Raw genomic sequence first — 17,332 nt, forward strand, 5'->3', positions numbered from 1 at the left:
AAAAAAAAAAAAAAAAAAAAAAAAAAGACTGCCAGAAAGGATTGAAAGATAAATTAGAGAAGGAGATGGTGAGTAAGGATGCAGGGATTTTCAATGATGCCACAAGTCTCAGTTTAGACAAATTATATTCTGTGACACTGAAAGGGATGGAGTATTACATTCAATGATCTCTGAGACAGTTGTACAGACTACAAGATTATCAGCCAGCTAGAGAAGACAAAAATCTCTATTTTCTCCAAACCCCCCCCCCACACCTAAAAAGTATTGGTAGTGTGTGAGGAGCAAGTCGTAGAAGCCACAGATAATCAAATTTGATATCAGCCCAAATATAGTGGCTCTCAATCTTTTTGCCCTCAAGAACCTTTTATAATTATTAAGGGCATACCACAAAATACTTTGGTTTATGTTGTATCTAGTAACATTTATTGTATTTGAAATTAAAACTGAGAAACATTTAAAACTTAAGAGGGGCGCCTGGGTGGCTGAGCTGGTTAGGCATTTGACTCTTGGTTTAGCCTCAAGGACATGATCTCATGGTTTGTTAAGATTGAGCCCCATGTCAGGCTCTGCACTGCCAGCATAGAGAGCCTGCTTGGGATTCTGTGCCTCCCTCTCTTGCTGCCCCTCCCCCACTTTCTCTCTGCCCCTCAAAATAACTAAATAAGTAAATAACATTAAAGAAAACAAAACAAAACAAACAAAAACTTAAGAATACAAGCACAAAGGGTGCCTGGGTGGCTCAGTCAGTTAAGCGTCTGACTCCTGGGTTCAGCTCAGGTCATGATCTCACAGTCTCATGAGTTCGGGCCCTATGTCAAGGCTCTGTGCTGACAGTGTAGAGCCTGCTTGGGATTCTCTCCCTCTCCCTCTGCCCCTCCCCCACTTACGCTGTCTCTGTCTCTCTCAAAATAAATAAACTTAAAAAAATAAAAGAATACAAAGCACCAATCCATTAGGCATCAGACCCAGTGATGTCAAGACGTATCACATAGCTTCTGGGAAACTCTACTGTACATTTTGGAGAGAATGAGAGCAGAAAATGCATATGATCTCTTAGTATTAGGAAAACAGGTTTGATCCTGCAGACTCCCTCAAAGAGAGAAGTTCTGGATCATACTCTGAGAACTGTTACACAAAAATTTCTCACCATGTCCCCAAGGAGATACAAATATAGATGCTCATAACAACATTACTTATAAATAGCAAATACTTGCCAATATCCTTTAGTAGAGAAATGGGTAAACTATAAAAAAAACCCTCTAATTTCTAAATAAACTCATTTTCTGCCTATCAATATGATTTACAGCAAAACAATGTTGTAAAAAAAACAACTTGGAGAATATTCTATCCAGTATGACATCATTAAATAAAATTCCAATATGCCGTGGAACACCTGGGTGGCTCAGTAGGTTGAGCGTCAGACTTTTGATTTTGGCTCAGGTCATGATCCCAGGGTTAAGCCCCATATCGGGCTCTTCACTGAGCATGGAGCCTGCTTTAGATTCTCTCACCCCAGGGGTGCCTGGGTGGCTCAGTCGTTAAGTGTCTGACTTCAGCTCAGGTCGTGATCTCTGTTTGTGAGTTCAAGTCCTGCATCAGGCTCTGTGCTGACAGTTCAGAGCCTGGAGCCTGTTTCAGGTTCTGTGTCTCCCTCTCTCTCTCTGCCCCTCCCCCACTCATGCTCAGTCTGTCTGTTTCTCTTTCTCCCTCAAAAATAAATATTAAAAAAAAAAGATTCTCTCACTCCATCTGTCCCTCTCCCCTGCTTGTGTACTCTCTAAAATACATATATATATATATATGTATGGCAAATAATACTATTATTTCTAAAGCCCTACTTGAAACTGAAAACCAATATGAAGCAAGTATTAAAATATGCTACCTGTTCATTTTAAATAGAGGATACAAAGGCTTTTTAATATTATCCTCTGTATTTTTTTTTTCAGCATCTTTCAAATGATTTCCAGGCTGTTACCAAGAGTGATCATTAAGTTCTAACTTCAGGCCACCTAAAATAATGGTTCTTAAAGTGTATCCCCCCCACACTCATCAGTAGCATCAGCCTCATCTGAGGGCTTGTTAGACCCACAAATCACAAGGCCCACCCCAGACCTCCTGAATCTGCATCTCTAGGTTGGGGCTAGGGAATCTGGGTTATGGCAAGCCACTCAGGAGATTCTGATGAAAGCCCCAGTTTGAGAACCAGAGTGCAAGAACAATGTGACCATTCAACCTGCCACTTAAATAAATGCATCTAATTCAGCAGAAATTTTGGTAACATTGCTTATGATGCTTGGACATCATGACAAAATGACATTAGACAGAAAAAGGAATTTCTCAAAGACACTTACCAAATGTCCTAAAAGGATCCCCCATATCTCTGGGGGTTCAGATTTTCTTCGTTTGTCTACGTGCCTTTGGCTTGAGTACATGAACTTTAACTTTTGACACAAATCTGAGCTAACCTGTGGCTTCTGGTTACATTTCTGACCATTTGGACATCCTGGTCAGCATAAACTGATCGATTACACCTTATGTGGATGAATTCCTTTATAATTACCTAAATCGAAGTTCTTAAAGTGCGGTTTCCAGACCAGCAACATCAGCATCACCTGGAAACTTATTAGAAATGCAAAATTCTGACCCCATCCCAGTTCTGCTGAATCAGAAACTTGGGGGATGGGCCCAGAAATCTGTGTTTTAGCAAGCCCTCCAGGTGACTTTGAGGGACTATAGTTTGAGATACACTGACATCAATAAATCTACACAGAAGAAGAGCGTCCTGGCAAGAGTGATATGCAATTTAAAGAAGGTTCCGAATAGGAACGGCTGAAACACTAATCAGAGAATTAATCGCAATGGCGAATCTCCATTCAGAACCAGCCTGCCTAAAGCTTACTGAAGTGCTACACACTTCTTCCATTTACTGCTTTCGTGTGGTGATCTCTTATTTTTCTTTGTCCCCTTTAAAGGACAGCCTGAGAAAATTAGAATTGTTTGGTCTACTTAAATAACTTTGCCAAAATGGCTTTATCAGCACAATTCTTTTCACTCTTTTCTGTCAATTCCTGCATAGCTTATTTCGAGGATTGTTCTGACTTCTGAGATAGATTCTGCATGATTCATAATATGTTAAAACTATGGAAGATTCCTCCAGAGAAGGCATTTCCAAAAAGTAGATCATGCAAACCACGTGGCATACTTTGGCCCCTTGAACGCTTTTCTGATTCTAGAGATGCTATGGAGTCAGCAGGATTCTCTCAGACCAATATTGTCCAACACGTGTCGACAGCACTGACTTCACTCACAGGATCTGGAGGAGAGGATCAATCTATAGCAGTTGGTGAAAGTATCAAGTAGAGATTTATTGGGTGTCTTTCAGTTCAAAATGTTTGATTAACTCCACTCTTTCTGGGGAAAATTCTACCTAGCTGATTACTGTTTTGTTATTCCTTGTCCGTTCTTATTTTCTTTCTCACAGAAAGAAAACTGTGCCTGAGGTCCAATTTGCATAATTCAGGCCTGGGTCTCTACTGGAGATATATTTTCCCATCATCTTGCAGTTTGCATTTAAGTGCCTATAACAAATATTATCATTTCATACAGACTGGAGGCTCACTCATGGGCATCAGGGCTAGAAAGCCCATAGAGTGAGTAAGTGAATCATGAGGCCCAGAAGTTCAGCAGTTAGGAAACCTTGGTCCAACTCTTAGCGGAGCTGGCAAATTCTGTCAGAGAGGATAGTGGGCTAGTCCATTCTTCCATGAGAAATGGAAGAAATGAACTAGAAGTCCTGTTAAGTCCTACCTTCACCAAGCATGGTGGATTATCACTGAGATAGGAACCTCCTCCTTCACTGCCAGCCAGGCCCTGCTAGGACCCAGATGAATGAAAAACCACAGTGCGTAGATAATACTCTGTCCTTACTCAATAATAGACACACTCTCTAATAAGACAGTGCATGTCCTGGGCCTTTAGCTAGGATGTTTTTAAGACTCTGTCTCCTTCTGGCTTGTTCCTCATCAAATAATAATGACACTCAATAATTGTTTCACTGGGGCGCTTTTCCTTCACCATGAGGCTCAATGGCAGAAAATTTTTCTGGGCACAGTGCACATTCCATTGTTTGGGTTTTATAAAAACTTGGGATAGGAGAAAAATAATAAAAAGAAAGAGCAAATTCTTTCACTCCATTATTTACTCATTAGTTAAGCATTAGCCTTCTCTTAGGGAGAAAATCATGTTCAGTAGTAGGATATGGCCTAATATCAAGCAGTAGAGTTGGTTAATTGGTCACTTTCTTTTTAAAATTTATTTACTTTTATTTTTTCAAGTAGGCTTCACACCCAGTGTGGAGCACAATGCAAGGCTTGAACTCATGACCCTGAGATCAAGACCTGAGCTGAAACCAAAAGTCAGACACTTAACCAACTGAGCCACCCAGGCGCCCCCTTTTTTATTTATATGTTTATTTATTTATTTGGTTAATTTCTATTAAATACCAGTCAATATCTGTTTTAAATGGGAGGTTCCTTTTTGTCCCCAAAGATGTATCTTCTCCAATATCCACCTTTTGAATATTTTACATTTCAGCTGGCCTAAAAGGTTTCTAAATCTTAATGAGAAAATCAAATTCACAAAATTCAAGATTAGAAGACTCTGTATTTATCTTGGGGTGGGACAGACCTACCCATTCAATACCAGAACAGAATGACCAAGACTGTGTGCACATGATGGAATGACAATTCTACTTTACTTAGCTCAGGTGGTATGTTGTAAGAATTTCCTGTAACTTATCAGCCAGGCCTCTTTCTCTGCATCCTTTAAAAATGCATCCACTTGGGGTGCCTGAGTGGCGCAGTCGGTTAAGCGTCCGACTTCAGCCAGGTCACGATCTCACGGTCCGTGAGTTCGAGCCCCGCGTCGGGCTCTGGGCTGATGGCTCAGAGCCTGGAGCCTGTTTCCGGTTCTGTGTCTCCCTCTCTCTCTGCCCCTCCCCCGTTCATGCTCTGTCTCTCTCTGTCCCAAAAATAAATAAACGTTGAAAAAAAAAATTACTGTTTAAAAAAAAAATGCATCCACTTGTTTTGCCTAACCACTAACACACAATGTACTCAATATTCATGTTTACACAGAAGAGGCTATTTCATGCAGCTCAGATGTCTGCTAATACAATGAACAAGAGACCTATTGCATAACATGATGATAAACTTCAATGATGTTTAACTCCCATAGGGAGCTTTTGGACAATTTTTTAGTGGTCTACGGAATTCTTATTCTGAGATGCAGAAGGAAACAGCAACGACTGAATTTCCTTTGTAGCCTCTTGACATTTTGAAATTACTGTGTCTCCTTTCTGCTTTAATGCAATTATCTTCATGAACATACCTTGCCAAAAATCTACTAGCCACTTCTTTAAGGTAAATTATATTGTATTCTGGGACTCAAATGATTCATTCTTATTTGAAACAGCTCTTAGACAATGAAGACAAATATGAATATATATGTATACAAACATGATTATATATAAAAGGTACATATATGTGTGGACATGTATGTTTATGTGTGTATGTGTATATACATACATATGAATCATTTATTATTGTTAAAATCTGTTAGTGCTATATTTGATATGCAAGTTAAACATTCTAAAGGGCAAATTCAAAACACCTAAAGGTTGCCTATTTCATCAGAGGTTACTGACCACACTTACCAGAGGGGGTAGATAATATTCTTCAGTATGAAGACTAGCAAACACCATTTTATTTATTTATTTTTATTTAAAATTTTTTTTAAGAGAGAGAGAGAGAGAGACAGTGTGTGAGTGGGGGAGGGCAGAGAGAGAGGGAGACTGAACTCCCTGAAGCAGGCTCCAGGCTCCATGCTGTCAGCACAGAGCCGACACAGGGCTCGTACTCACCAACTGTGAGATCATAACCTGAGCTGAAGTCGGACGCTTCACCCAGGCAACCCAACACACACCATTTTTAAGTAGAAATAAGACTTGTCTATTTTGTGATCGCATTTTATGTGTTTGATTAAAAAAAATCTCACATCTGAAAGTTGCAGTTCCTTTTCATGTGCTGCAATTTACAATAAGTGGTGAACATTATAATCACTGAAGAGTAAGTGTGGATAATCAGCAGATACTTAAAAACAAATACATGATTTAGGCATTTTCTAGCTTGCCTGTAAATATGGTGCACTGCATTAAATGAGAACATGCTTCTTAAGCCAACATAAAGACAGAATCCTCACCATACCTTCATAGGAGCCAGCTGGATGGGTGTGATGCAGGAAGGGTCTACCATGGGCTTCCGCCTGTTGGCCGTGTCTGCTAACAGGCTGTGCCACTGCTGCGGGAGGCCCGTGAATTTCTGTTCTTGTGGATCAAACCCAGTGTGAACCCTGTGTTCAAAGTTAGATGGACCAGATATTTCAATCTTTTTCTTTTTCTTTCCGAACATGATGCAAAGACCTGGGAAATGCAAACAGAAAAGAGATAATGTTTGTATCTCGCCAGCAGAAGATGATAGGAAAACTATCCATTCGCAGTTCTGTCTTTTCGATTATTCCTCTAGGTATCAGCAGCAAAAGATGAAAGGTGGATTTTCAGGGGGTGTAGATAAGATATTTCACTCATAATTTGTTTTCTCCTTGCACTTGCCATGTAGAATATACAGTTCCCTGCCCAACTGATTTTGGATTTGGCCATGTGAACTGCCTTGATATGGAGTGTGCAGCAGTCCGGTGTGGAGGCACTCTGAGTAGAAGAGTAGAAGGCACTCAGAGTAGAAGGCACTCTGTGTTTCTACTTTCCTCCTTGTGCTTCTGGTGGGTGATACTCCCTCAGCCTGCATCCTGGAAGGAGAGATGCATGAAGCAGATCCAAATACAACCTCCAGTCTGAAGCCGTGCCCAGCTGAGCCACAGGTGACTCATGAGTAAGAAATCAAGGCTTATAATTAAGCCACTAAAATTCTGAACTTGTTATGTGGTATTAGCAAAGCAGAAGTTGACTAGCACACAGGGAGAAGCATCTCAAAATTTGGTGTGCACTTGAAATCTCAAACCTTTGTATGGACAAATACATGTTTATACATGAAAAATGAGGTTAGTAATCACATTCACCATATAAAATTATTATTAGGATTAAACTAGTAAACATTGGTAAAACACTCTGAAAAGTCCCTGGCACAAAGTAAGTGCTACAAATATAAATAGATCTCTGAACAAATAGAGAAGAAACTTGACTGGCATTGCCTGCAGAGAAAGGAGCTGGGGAGACAAAGCAGGGAGAAAGACCCATTTTTTCACTGTATATTATGTTTAGAACTTCGTAGCATGTAAGTTGCCTATTTGAAACAATGTAGTTTACCTAATTAAAATATACCTTGTGACCAGGATACCTCTAGAAAATATTGAAAATAGTCACTGTGTGCTTTATGGTACCAAAAACATGTCAGACAACCTGGGTTTGAATCCCAGGTAGGTCGCCTATTCACTATGATCGTGGGTAACTGCTTTTCCATCTCTCAGTTTATTGTGAATAGGACCATCATGATCATTTGGGGAACCCTGAAAAACACTGTTGCAGGCATTATAAATGATGATGGTTTGGCTTCAACGTTGCTTTGTTGGGAAAGTCTTCCCTCAGCCTTTAGGCTTGAATAGGTGAGTTATACATTCATATAGCTCCATGTACATATTCTTCCCAGCATTTATCCACTTGCTATCAATTAATTAGGTGTAATGGTGTGCCTGGTGTCTTTTTTTCCCTACCAGACATAGTAGGGAATTACCTGGTAATATCCATCAGAGAAGGGGTACTATCGGCTTGTTCACTACTGCATGCAGTACCTGCTCAAGAAATATCTGCTCACAGACTAAAATCATGAGCACAGTACATTTATTCAGTGAATGACACCTGGGGTAAGAGCACCAAAGGTGTTAACATCTTCCCTTGCTCTCCCCCTCCCCCTCCCTCGCCTTTACCTTCCATTAAAATGTGTTTCTTCTCTTAACCAGTTATCCCTGCTTGGGAAACAGGGTCTTCCTGGTGCCTTCAAGTTTTCCCAAGTTCCTATTCCATCCTCTACCCGGGTGTTGGGCCGCCATAACAAAATACCCGAGACTGGCTAGCTTAAACAACAGACGTTTATTCTTCACAGTTCTGGAGTCTGGAAGTCCAAGATCAAGGCTCTGGCAGATTCGGTGTCTAGTGAGAACGGACTTCCTGCATGGCTGTCTTTCTGCTGGAATCTCACATGTTGGTAGGGAAAAAGGAGCTCTCTCTGTCCTCTTCTAACAATGGCACTAATTCTCCATTCATGAGATTCCACCCTCATGAGCTAGTCCTCTCCCAAAGGCCCCACCACTTCCTAATGAGCTCACCTCGAGGGTTAGGAGTTCAACCTACGGGTTTTGGAGGGACACATTTAGACCACAGCACTGGATATGTATTCTCTTGACAGTGATCAGATTTTTCACAGCCTTAACTCCCTAGACTCTATCAAAACCCATTTTCCCATCCATCGTGGTTGTTACTTAAGACTAATTGGGAAACTAATATAAAGGGATAAAGAAAAATCAATGAAAGATAATAAGGGCTGAAAACACCTTGATGTGTTGTTTCTTTTGGAGAGCATAGCACAACTTAAAAAATTCTTTAAGTGCCTTACTAAAGTGGGTTAATAAATACAGGTCGGCTGACTTTAAACTTTTGAGAATACCCAAGCCAAAATGTAAAGAATTTAAGGAATCCAGTTGTGGTAGACCATTAGAGGAATGGCCCCTGATGTTTCATGCCTCCCAGTGTCCATGTCCTTATGTGGGTCTCTCCCACACTGACTCTGGGCCTGAATATGTAATTTGCTGTGGCCAATGGGACAACAGAAACCATGACACAAGCATGAAATGATCTTGGACATTGGGGTTTGCCTTCTTACTGCTCTTGGAACAAGCAGCCAGCTTGAAAACAAGGCCAGGCCATCCTGGTGGAGGATGACAGACGGTGTGGTCCCGTCACCCATCAGTGCATCCAATAATCAGCTCTGGTAGCAAAGCCACATAACTGACCAGCAGCTATCCACTAAGTGAACCCAGTCAAAACCAGGAGAAGAATCATGCAGCTGAGCTAGACCCAAAGTGCTGACTCACAGAATCAGGACATAAATAAATGGCTGTTGCTTTAAGCCATTACATAGTGGAGTAAATTTTGCCACAGAAAATACCAATAGCAAAGACCTGCTTATCATCACATACCTTGTATCTTCAGGTGCCCATCATTTTTCTCTTTCTACTTTAGCTGCTTCAAAGTCTCAAGTAATAACATCCAATGTGGTAATTGTGTTAGCTGTTATACAATTGCATTAACTCAGAGGAACCTTGATTGTGATGTTACCATCTGGTTGGCTGAGGGCCTGGAATGTTTTCAGTGGCCAGGAAATTATGCCAAATATGTAAGTGGGTCTATATACTACCTCTCAGTATTATATCGTGAAAATAAAAATACATTTGAAAATATAATCTGGTCATGTGTTGGTGCAGTCCACTTGACATTTGAATAAACTTTATGACTATTTTTTTTTAAAACAAGGTAGCAATTATCTTAGAAAAATCACTTAAGGAGAGTTATTTTGCATGAATTCATACATGAACTAGCACTGAAAATGCTAGGTCAAATATTTTTAGAATCAGAATAGAAATGTTTTACTATTCCCTTCCTATTTGTGAATGTCCCAGTGGTTGCCATGCCACTCATATGAAAATATAAAAAAGAAGATATCAATGAACTAATACTGTTCTTGTTCTAAAATAAGACAGTTGTCCTGTGCTTGAATTAATTTACCTACACTGTATCCTGTGATACTACATAACTGTAATTTACATGGTTATACAGTTCTACACTTCTAGTAAGTTTGAGCTAAAGAGTTATAGAGGAAGAAACTAGACAGGAAAATTTAAAAGTTCTACATTTTCAAGCAATGTTTCCCTAAATGTAGAGAGAGCATCACCATGAGGTACAGTGGTATTTCATTAGCGATGGCCATTACTCTGGTAGCAATGAGGAAACTCACACTCAGGTGAAGTAGTCCTGATGCTTTTTACACCATGAAAGAGAGAGATACACGGTAGGGGGCCCTCCTAAAATCCATGATCTGCTTGGAACGGTTTCTTCTCTTGGATATGTCCATGATCTGTCTGTACCTGGCATAGTGCTCAAGGTTCACCTTGTCTATCTCACTTAGAACTCACAATAGCCCTATTTTGGTGGCAGGGGGTGATGGGGTGTTCCAAGACCACCCTCAGGTTTGATTGGCTAGGAGAACTCACAGAACTTAGCACATACTCACACTCCAGCTGTGATTTATTACAGTGAACATATGCAAAGCATCATCAGCAAAGGGAAAAAGGCACATGGGCAAAGTCTGGAGGAAACCAGGCATAGGCTTCCTGGCATTCTCTCTCAGTGGACTCACATAGGACGCGATTAATTCCTCCAGTACTGAATGGTTTCAATACGTGAAAAATGTTGTTGACCAGATAAGCTTGTGATACACTCAGTGCCTGAAGGTTTTATTCAGTATAGGTCACATAAGTACCCTTTGCTTGGCCCATGCCAAAATTTTAGAATCCAGAAGGAAATCAGGGGTTCAGCATAAACAATATTGTTTGCATAAACAATTTAGGCACAGTGAATCATTCTTATCAGGGAAAGGTGGGACCCCTCCTAAAATCCAAGCTTCCATATGCAACCTTACAAATCAGCTTTTCTAAGATACGTGGTCTCACACATTAACTCTTCTCTGCACAGGAGGTGTTATTATCATATCTCTGTGGAGGATACAGAAACTCAGAAGTCAGAAAATGGCAAGTCTGGAGAATCAGAACCTCAAAACACGTGCTTTGAATCACTAGAAAAGCAACACTGCCCTGCACTAGCTTTATCAGACATGTTCACCCACTAGAAAAGCAACACTGCCCTGCACTAGCTTTCTTTATCAGACATGTTCACCCCTGCGATTTTTAGGAAACTTGTTCCCCTAGAGATATGCATTAGTGGGGAAGGTGGGCTCTAATAAGGTAACTGAGATTTTGGAGATTTTTGGGTTCTGCCATGTCTCTCCAGGAAGACCCTTTTTCTGACTGAGCTGAACTCTGTCACTGAGTAAGTAAGGTCAAAGGGCTGCTGGGAACCTGGACAACCCCTCAGGTAGAAAAAAGACCCCTGCTGTTCAGCATCTATGTGAATCAAGGGCATGGAATACCTTGACCTGCTCCTGAGTTCCAGCAGACCTACTTCCAGAACGATTTGGTAGAGACTATTCAGCACAGAAAATTTTGCTACAGGTTTTTAAATCAGGCATTTCAAGACTTATTGCTAATGTTTCCTAATTCGTTTCGTTACTAAACAGGAATGTGAGCACTCACCTGCTAGTCTGACTAAGGGTTACCAAAAGTGTGTTCCTGGGAACATCAGCTTTCTGAAAGGTGAAAAATTTAGAGGATGGAAGGTTGTTTCCTCGGGTAGGTAAATCTGGGAAACAATGGATTACATAAATTTCCTTTGTGGGACTTCTCAAGGTCTTTATTATGCTACTGTGTAGTTACATTCCTAGAGAAAGAGAGTAAACAGACCCCCGAATCCCTGTTTCCAAAAGTTTCTTGCAAAACTCAGAGCAAATACTGCTTTGATGGATGGTTTTGGTCACCACATGTTCTTGTATGGAAGTTATCCTAGAAGAAACTGAAGGAAATCCAAATCCCCAGACTCTAACACAACACTCTGACAGCTTCACTGTCATCTCAGCCCTTAAGCTGCTTTTAGCAAGACCCCAGCTGTTGGCCCCAGCTTGGGGTGTTGTCCTGCTTTATACGAATGCCTAGTCTCAAAGCTCTTGTAGGTAGCATCTCCCCATTTGGGCCTATTAGCTGGGATAATGAGTAGAGATTCAAAGGACTGGCAAGCAAGAGAAGGGCATCTGGGATCAGTTGTGTCAGGCTGCCTGGTATGGTTGGCACAGCACCTTACCAGGAACAAGAAAATGCTACTTGAAGTATATTTATATTGGGCTAATTGTGCCAGACACTGTTTTATACGTATAAACTCACGCATCCTCCTCACAATAATTTGTGTCATAAGGGCTGTTATTATTCCCGCCATATAGATAAGGAAACTGAGTCTCAGGGAGATGAAGGAGTGCCCAAGTTCACCCAGGTAGGAAGAAACTGAAGTGATATGCAAGCCCAGGCAATTCACATCCTAGGAACAGGCTCCTACACTTGCTGTCTTGAATATCAGAGCAGTCCCCACTGCTCTGTGGGATCACTGTGACCCTGGCAGCCTGTGACCCTGGCGGCCTGAGATAGAGTCTTCCTCTCTAAGTGCACATAATTCCAGATTTGCCTAGCTTCTGGAATAGTTGGAATTACTAAATAAGAAGGCATTGGAAGAAGCCATTTGAAAACATCAGCAACAGTAATACTGGGTAACACGAAATGAATATTTCCTGGAATCAGACATTGTCTAGGCTAAGTGGAATAGCCATTCTCTTATATTCTGACAGTTCTGTGAGGTATTTATTTTACAAGTGCAGGGATTTAAACTCAGGGAAGTTAAATCACATAGTTAGTTACCCATGGTACCATGGTTACCAAGTGCCAGGAATGGAGTGAAACCCAAATCTACCTCATTTCAGACTTGGCTCTTAAGGGGCCATGTTTGACTGTCTGGTTGCAAAGTCCTATTCCATTTTCAGTACACAATTAGGAGTCAATTTTAGGCAACACCAATAATTGTGTATCTGGAACTAGCACTAGCCTGGGTGCATAGGCAAGCTGGGGAACTCACTCAAGCTCTGTGTGACATCACAAAGTAGCAGGGAATTTGGAGATAAACAGAAAAATACATGTCACCTTGCAAGATGTACATTCTTTACAAAATAAATGATTATTTATAATTTTTTAATGTTTACTTTTTTTGAGAGAGAGAGAGAGAGAGAGAGAGAGAGAGAGAACGACAGACAGACAGCATGGACGGTGGGGCAGAGAGACAGAAGGAGACACAGAATCTGAAGCAGACTCTAGACTCTGAGCTGTCAGCACAGGGCCCAACGTGGGCCTCGAACTCTGAATGGTGAGATCATGACCTGAGCTGAAGTAGGACATTTAATTGACAAAGCCACCCAGGTGTACCAATAAATGATTATTTGTAAAGAACCCATCATAAAAATAAGAGAAAGACATGAAACTTTGGGAAAACCAAAAACTGAAATAGAAAGAAAAGATAATCATAAGATAATTCTTGGTTCATCAGTAAGCAATGACAAAAATCACAAAATATAAGGACCATTTAACATACATAATCAAAAACAGCCCACAAAATTATATTGGGAAAATAAGGGAGGTGGGCAGATTATGTAAGAAAGCTAACTTCTATCTACATAGCAAAAAATAAAAGGAGGGAGATGCCTAAAATTGCTGAAGCTGCATACATATATTTTTGGCTATATATAAAACACTGAGGGGTGCCTGGCTGGCTCAGTCAGTAGAGCATGTGACTCCGTCTCAGGGTTGTTAAGTTCAAACAGCACATTGGGTGTAGAGATAACTTAAAAATAAAATCTTTTTAAAAAAACAAAGAAACAAAACACAACTGAAAGGAAAAAAAAGGTCCAAACTGAAGAAATGTCATGATGGCCTCTGGTAAGCAGAACTTGGAGTTATCATGGGGTATGGTCAGGCAATCATCAGATTTCTTGTGCTCTTTTGTAAACCACATGTGGTATATTTCTTTCCTAAAATATTTTTTTTAATGTTTATTTAGTTTATTGAGAGAAAGAGGGTGTGAGCAGGGAAGGAGCAGAGAGAGAGAGAGACAGAGACAGATAGAATCTGGAGTAGGCTCCAAGCACTCAGCTGTCAGCAGAGAGCCTGATGCAGGGTTTGAACCCACAAATGAGATATGACCTGAGCTGAAGTCTAACACTTAACCAACTGAGCCACCCAGGCGCCTCAATTTTTAAAAGTATTTTTAAACCAACAGGCAACACTTATTGAAATTAACATGTATCCAAACATATAGAAATAAAATGTTAAAAATCCATCCTTTGGGTTAATGTCCAGAAAAAGAGATTGATTTACATGGGTAACAACCATCTTTTTGTTTTTTGTTTTGTTTTCTACAACCATCATTTTGAAATATCGAGAGTAGTCATTCACAAATGACTGAAGAAGCTGCTATCCTTTGGAAACTACATCAGATGACAGCTTGGTTTTCCAAATGGCACCAGTCCATTCAGATTCTTATCTTGCCTGAGAAATGGCGGTTCATACAGAATGAGTGTTTTGATGTGTTTGAATCATTCATTAATGTGTTTGACTCACAAGTAGGTTTCTAATCCTGGGCCCTTTCACCTATATTTCTATTGTTCTACATTTCTTGCTAAAGTTTTTGAGTACCAGAAAAGCCTACTTAATTTTGTGGTGGCCATATTCACCAAAAGTGGTGTGCAGCTTAGGAAAGAAACATCTCCTCTGATTGTTGAACAAGTGGATGAGCAGATGGAGACATATAAAGAAACCACATTGGACCTAAACTGGTATCCCTTATTTCTTGCCCCTCTAGGAAGTCTTTTAGGTCATACTGGTTGAAGCTCATGGTATAAGCATTGTATTGCTCAGAGCTCTTCCAAGAATCAGAACCAGTAGAATTTATACAGATGTATGTAAGAGATTTATTATAGGAATTAGCTAATGTGGTAACGTTGGCCAAAATGTCCCATGGTCTGCTGTCTACAAGCTGGACAAAGCTAGTGATATAAATCAGTCTGAGTACATAGGTGTCAGAACCAAGGACTCTTATGATATAAGTCTCAATCTGAAAACATAAGAACCAGTAGGGCCCATGTCCAAGGACAGAAGAGGATGTCTCCGCTCAAGCAGGGAGGGAGTGAATTCACTCTTCCTTTGCCTTTTGGTTCTTTGAGCCCTCAAAGAATTGTATGATGCCCACCCACCTTGGGGAAGGTCATTTGCTTTATTCAGTTCCCAACTCAAATGCTAATCTCTTCCAGAAACAGCCTCAGAGATACACCCCAAAACAGTTTACCAGCTATCTGGACATCCCTTCCCCAGTCAAGTTTGCATATAATATTAAATATCAGAAGCATGTATGGAAGAATTTATAAGAATGTTCTTGTTTAGGTAGAAAATGAAGTGACCTTGCAGGTAGATTTTAAAACTCAACCTGACTTGAGCATGCTAACTGGCCCAGAAAATTGCCACTAACACTTTATTCTCCTGAATATTTTTAGAGCAAAAACTCAGCATCAGGACCATGAATTCCATTTTCAACTTTCTTGCTCAAAGTTTAATTCGCTATACATGCCTGGTAATTTTATTTTTATTCTTTTTTGCAACTTCTGCCATTCTTTATTAATTTGTAGAGCTTGAATATTCAGTAATAGTAGTGGTACACTGATGGGGAGCAGCTGTAGTTTCCAAAATGTTGGCATGCTCAGAAGAGGTTTTGAGTGGACTTTGGGCCACAGGATACAAGTTCACGAGGTATTGATTTTCTAATGTATTCAAAACTATTAAAAAGATACTTGAGACACATGATAAAACATGGATGAACCTTGAAGACATTATGCTAAGTGAAATAAGCCATACACAAGGGAATATTGTAGGATTCCACTTACATAAGGTAACTAAAGTAGTTAAATTCATAAGGACAAAAAGTAGAATGGTGGTTTCTAGGGGCTGGTATGAGGGAAGAATGGGGACTTATTGTTTTATTATTATTATTAATAATAACTTTAGAAAGAGACAGAGAAAGCAAGCGAACTGGGGAGCTGGGGAGCATGGAGCTTGACATGGGGCTTGATCTCACGACTCTGTGATCATGACCTGAGCCGAAATCAAGAATCAGACACTCAACTGACTGAGACACCCAGGTGCCCCAGGACTTACTGTTTGATAGTGTATAGTTTCATTTGGGGAAGATGAAAACGTTCTGAACATGGATGGAGGTGAAGGTTGCACAATAATGTCCATGTGCTTAATGCCACTGAGCTATATACTCAAAAATGGTTAAAATGGTGAATTTTATGATATGTATATTTTATAACAAAAATAAAAATAAAATACATAAAAAATAATAGCTAATAGTATGAATATGTTCCAAAAGCTTTGACCTTCATGGGGGATGCATTTAGCAGAAAAGGGTCGTGTTGAAGATGGGGAGGGCTAGGGACAAGATGAGCAGAATGGGATCCAATCTATTAGACAATCTTTTGTTCATATTCCCCCCACTTACCATCAAAATGGTATTGGTCTAATCTTTGACGTTGACAACTACTTGGAGGTACACTTGCAGGCCCTACAGCTGAAGTGAGGAGTCAATATAATTACTGGACTATGAAGGTTTTGAGCCAGACAGACATCTGGATACTTAAAGCCCACAGAATTAAATATGGCACCTTTAATGTACATCTCAAAAGTGGTTCTTTCCTCACTGACTCCCTCATGAAGAGATTTTTCTTTTCTTAGCCTCAATTCTACTTTGAAGAATTTGGCAAATGTAATAATGGATACTTAAGTACTTCAGAAATACCTAGCCGTGTTCAGATAATTTAGGTTTAATGACCGGCCTGTCACTGGTAGAAGAAAGATGCCTGTTTGAGAAATTGTATTGCAGAGGGGATGGCACCAACCCCACTATACCCCTGTCCAGATGCCATTGCTCAGATACACATTTGTCATAGGCTCAGGACCAGGACTAAAAGGCTTTCAGGTATGTTGCTTTTAGGTAAAATATATAAAATATAACATGATTCACACATCTGTGATTCAGGGGAAAACATAAAAAACTTGGGATGGGTTCAATCTAAAAATAAAGTTATTTTCAAAGACAAATTATTATTGCATCTAAAAATATTCTCCCTCAGATTCTTTTATTGTAGTGTCTCTTGGACATCACGCATGGGACAGTCCCTGTTTTCCACCAGGTGCTTCCCCCTCCAGAAAAACTTCAGAGCATGCTGGCTCAGTAAGATTATTCTTGTACCTGGTCCCCATTTCTACTGCACGGACACCTGTAATCCAGTTGTTCCAAGCTTCAAGCCTGCTTTTCTGACCTGAGCCCAAATCTGACTGCATCTGCCTTCTCAACAGCTGGAGCCCCTTTCTTCTCATGTAGAGCTGACTCTGGATTCCAATTTCTACCATATGCATTTGAACTCAGCCTCCATACCACACTCTTTGTTTCTTATTTGTCCTTTTCTACTGTATGACTCTCTTACGCACTTCCTACTTATTGAGTCGTTTG

At 40.3% G+C, this 17,332-nt stretch overlaps 1 protein-coding gene across 1 annotated transcript in view; it reads right to left on the reverse strand.

Annotated features, from left to right (window-relative positions):
* PAK5 (p21 (RAC1) activated kinase 5) overlaps positions 1-17,332 on the reverse strand; it is a 167,593-nt gene that overhangs the window by 98,495 nt on the left and 51,766 nt on the right. Inside the window, exon 2 of the mRNA XM_032592601.1 lies at positions 6,264-6,478. Within this exon, the coding sequence (XP_032448492.1) occupies positions 6,264-6,467 (204 nt within the window). The 5' untranslated portion in view covers positions 6,468-6,478. The remainder of the gene's footprint in view (positions 1-6,263; positions 6,479-17,332) is intronic.

This window comes from Lynx canadensis, chromosome A3 (assembly GCF_007474595.2).
Source record: "Lynx canadensis isolate LIC74 chromosome A3, mLynCan4.pri.v2, whole genome shotgun sequence".
Lineage (NCBI taxonomy): Eukaryota > Metazoa > Chordata > Mammalia > Carnivora > Felidae > Lynx > Lynx canadensis.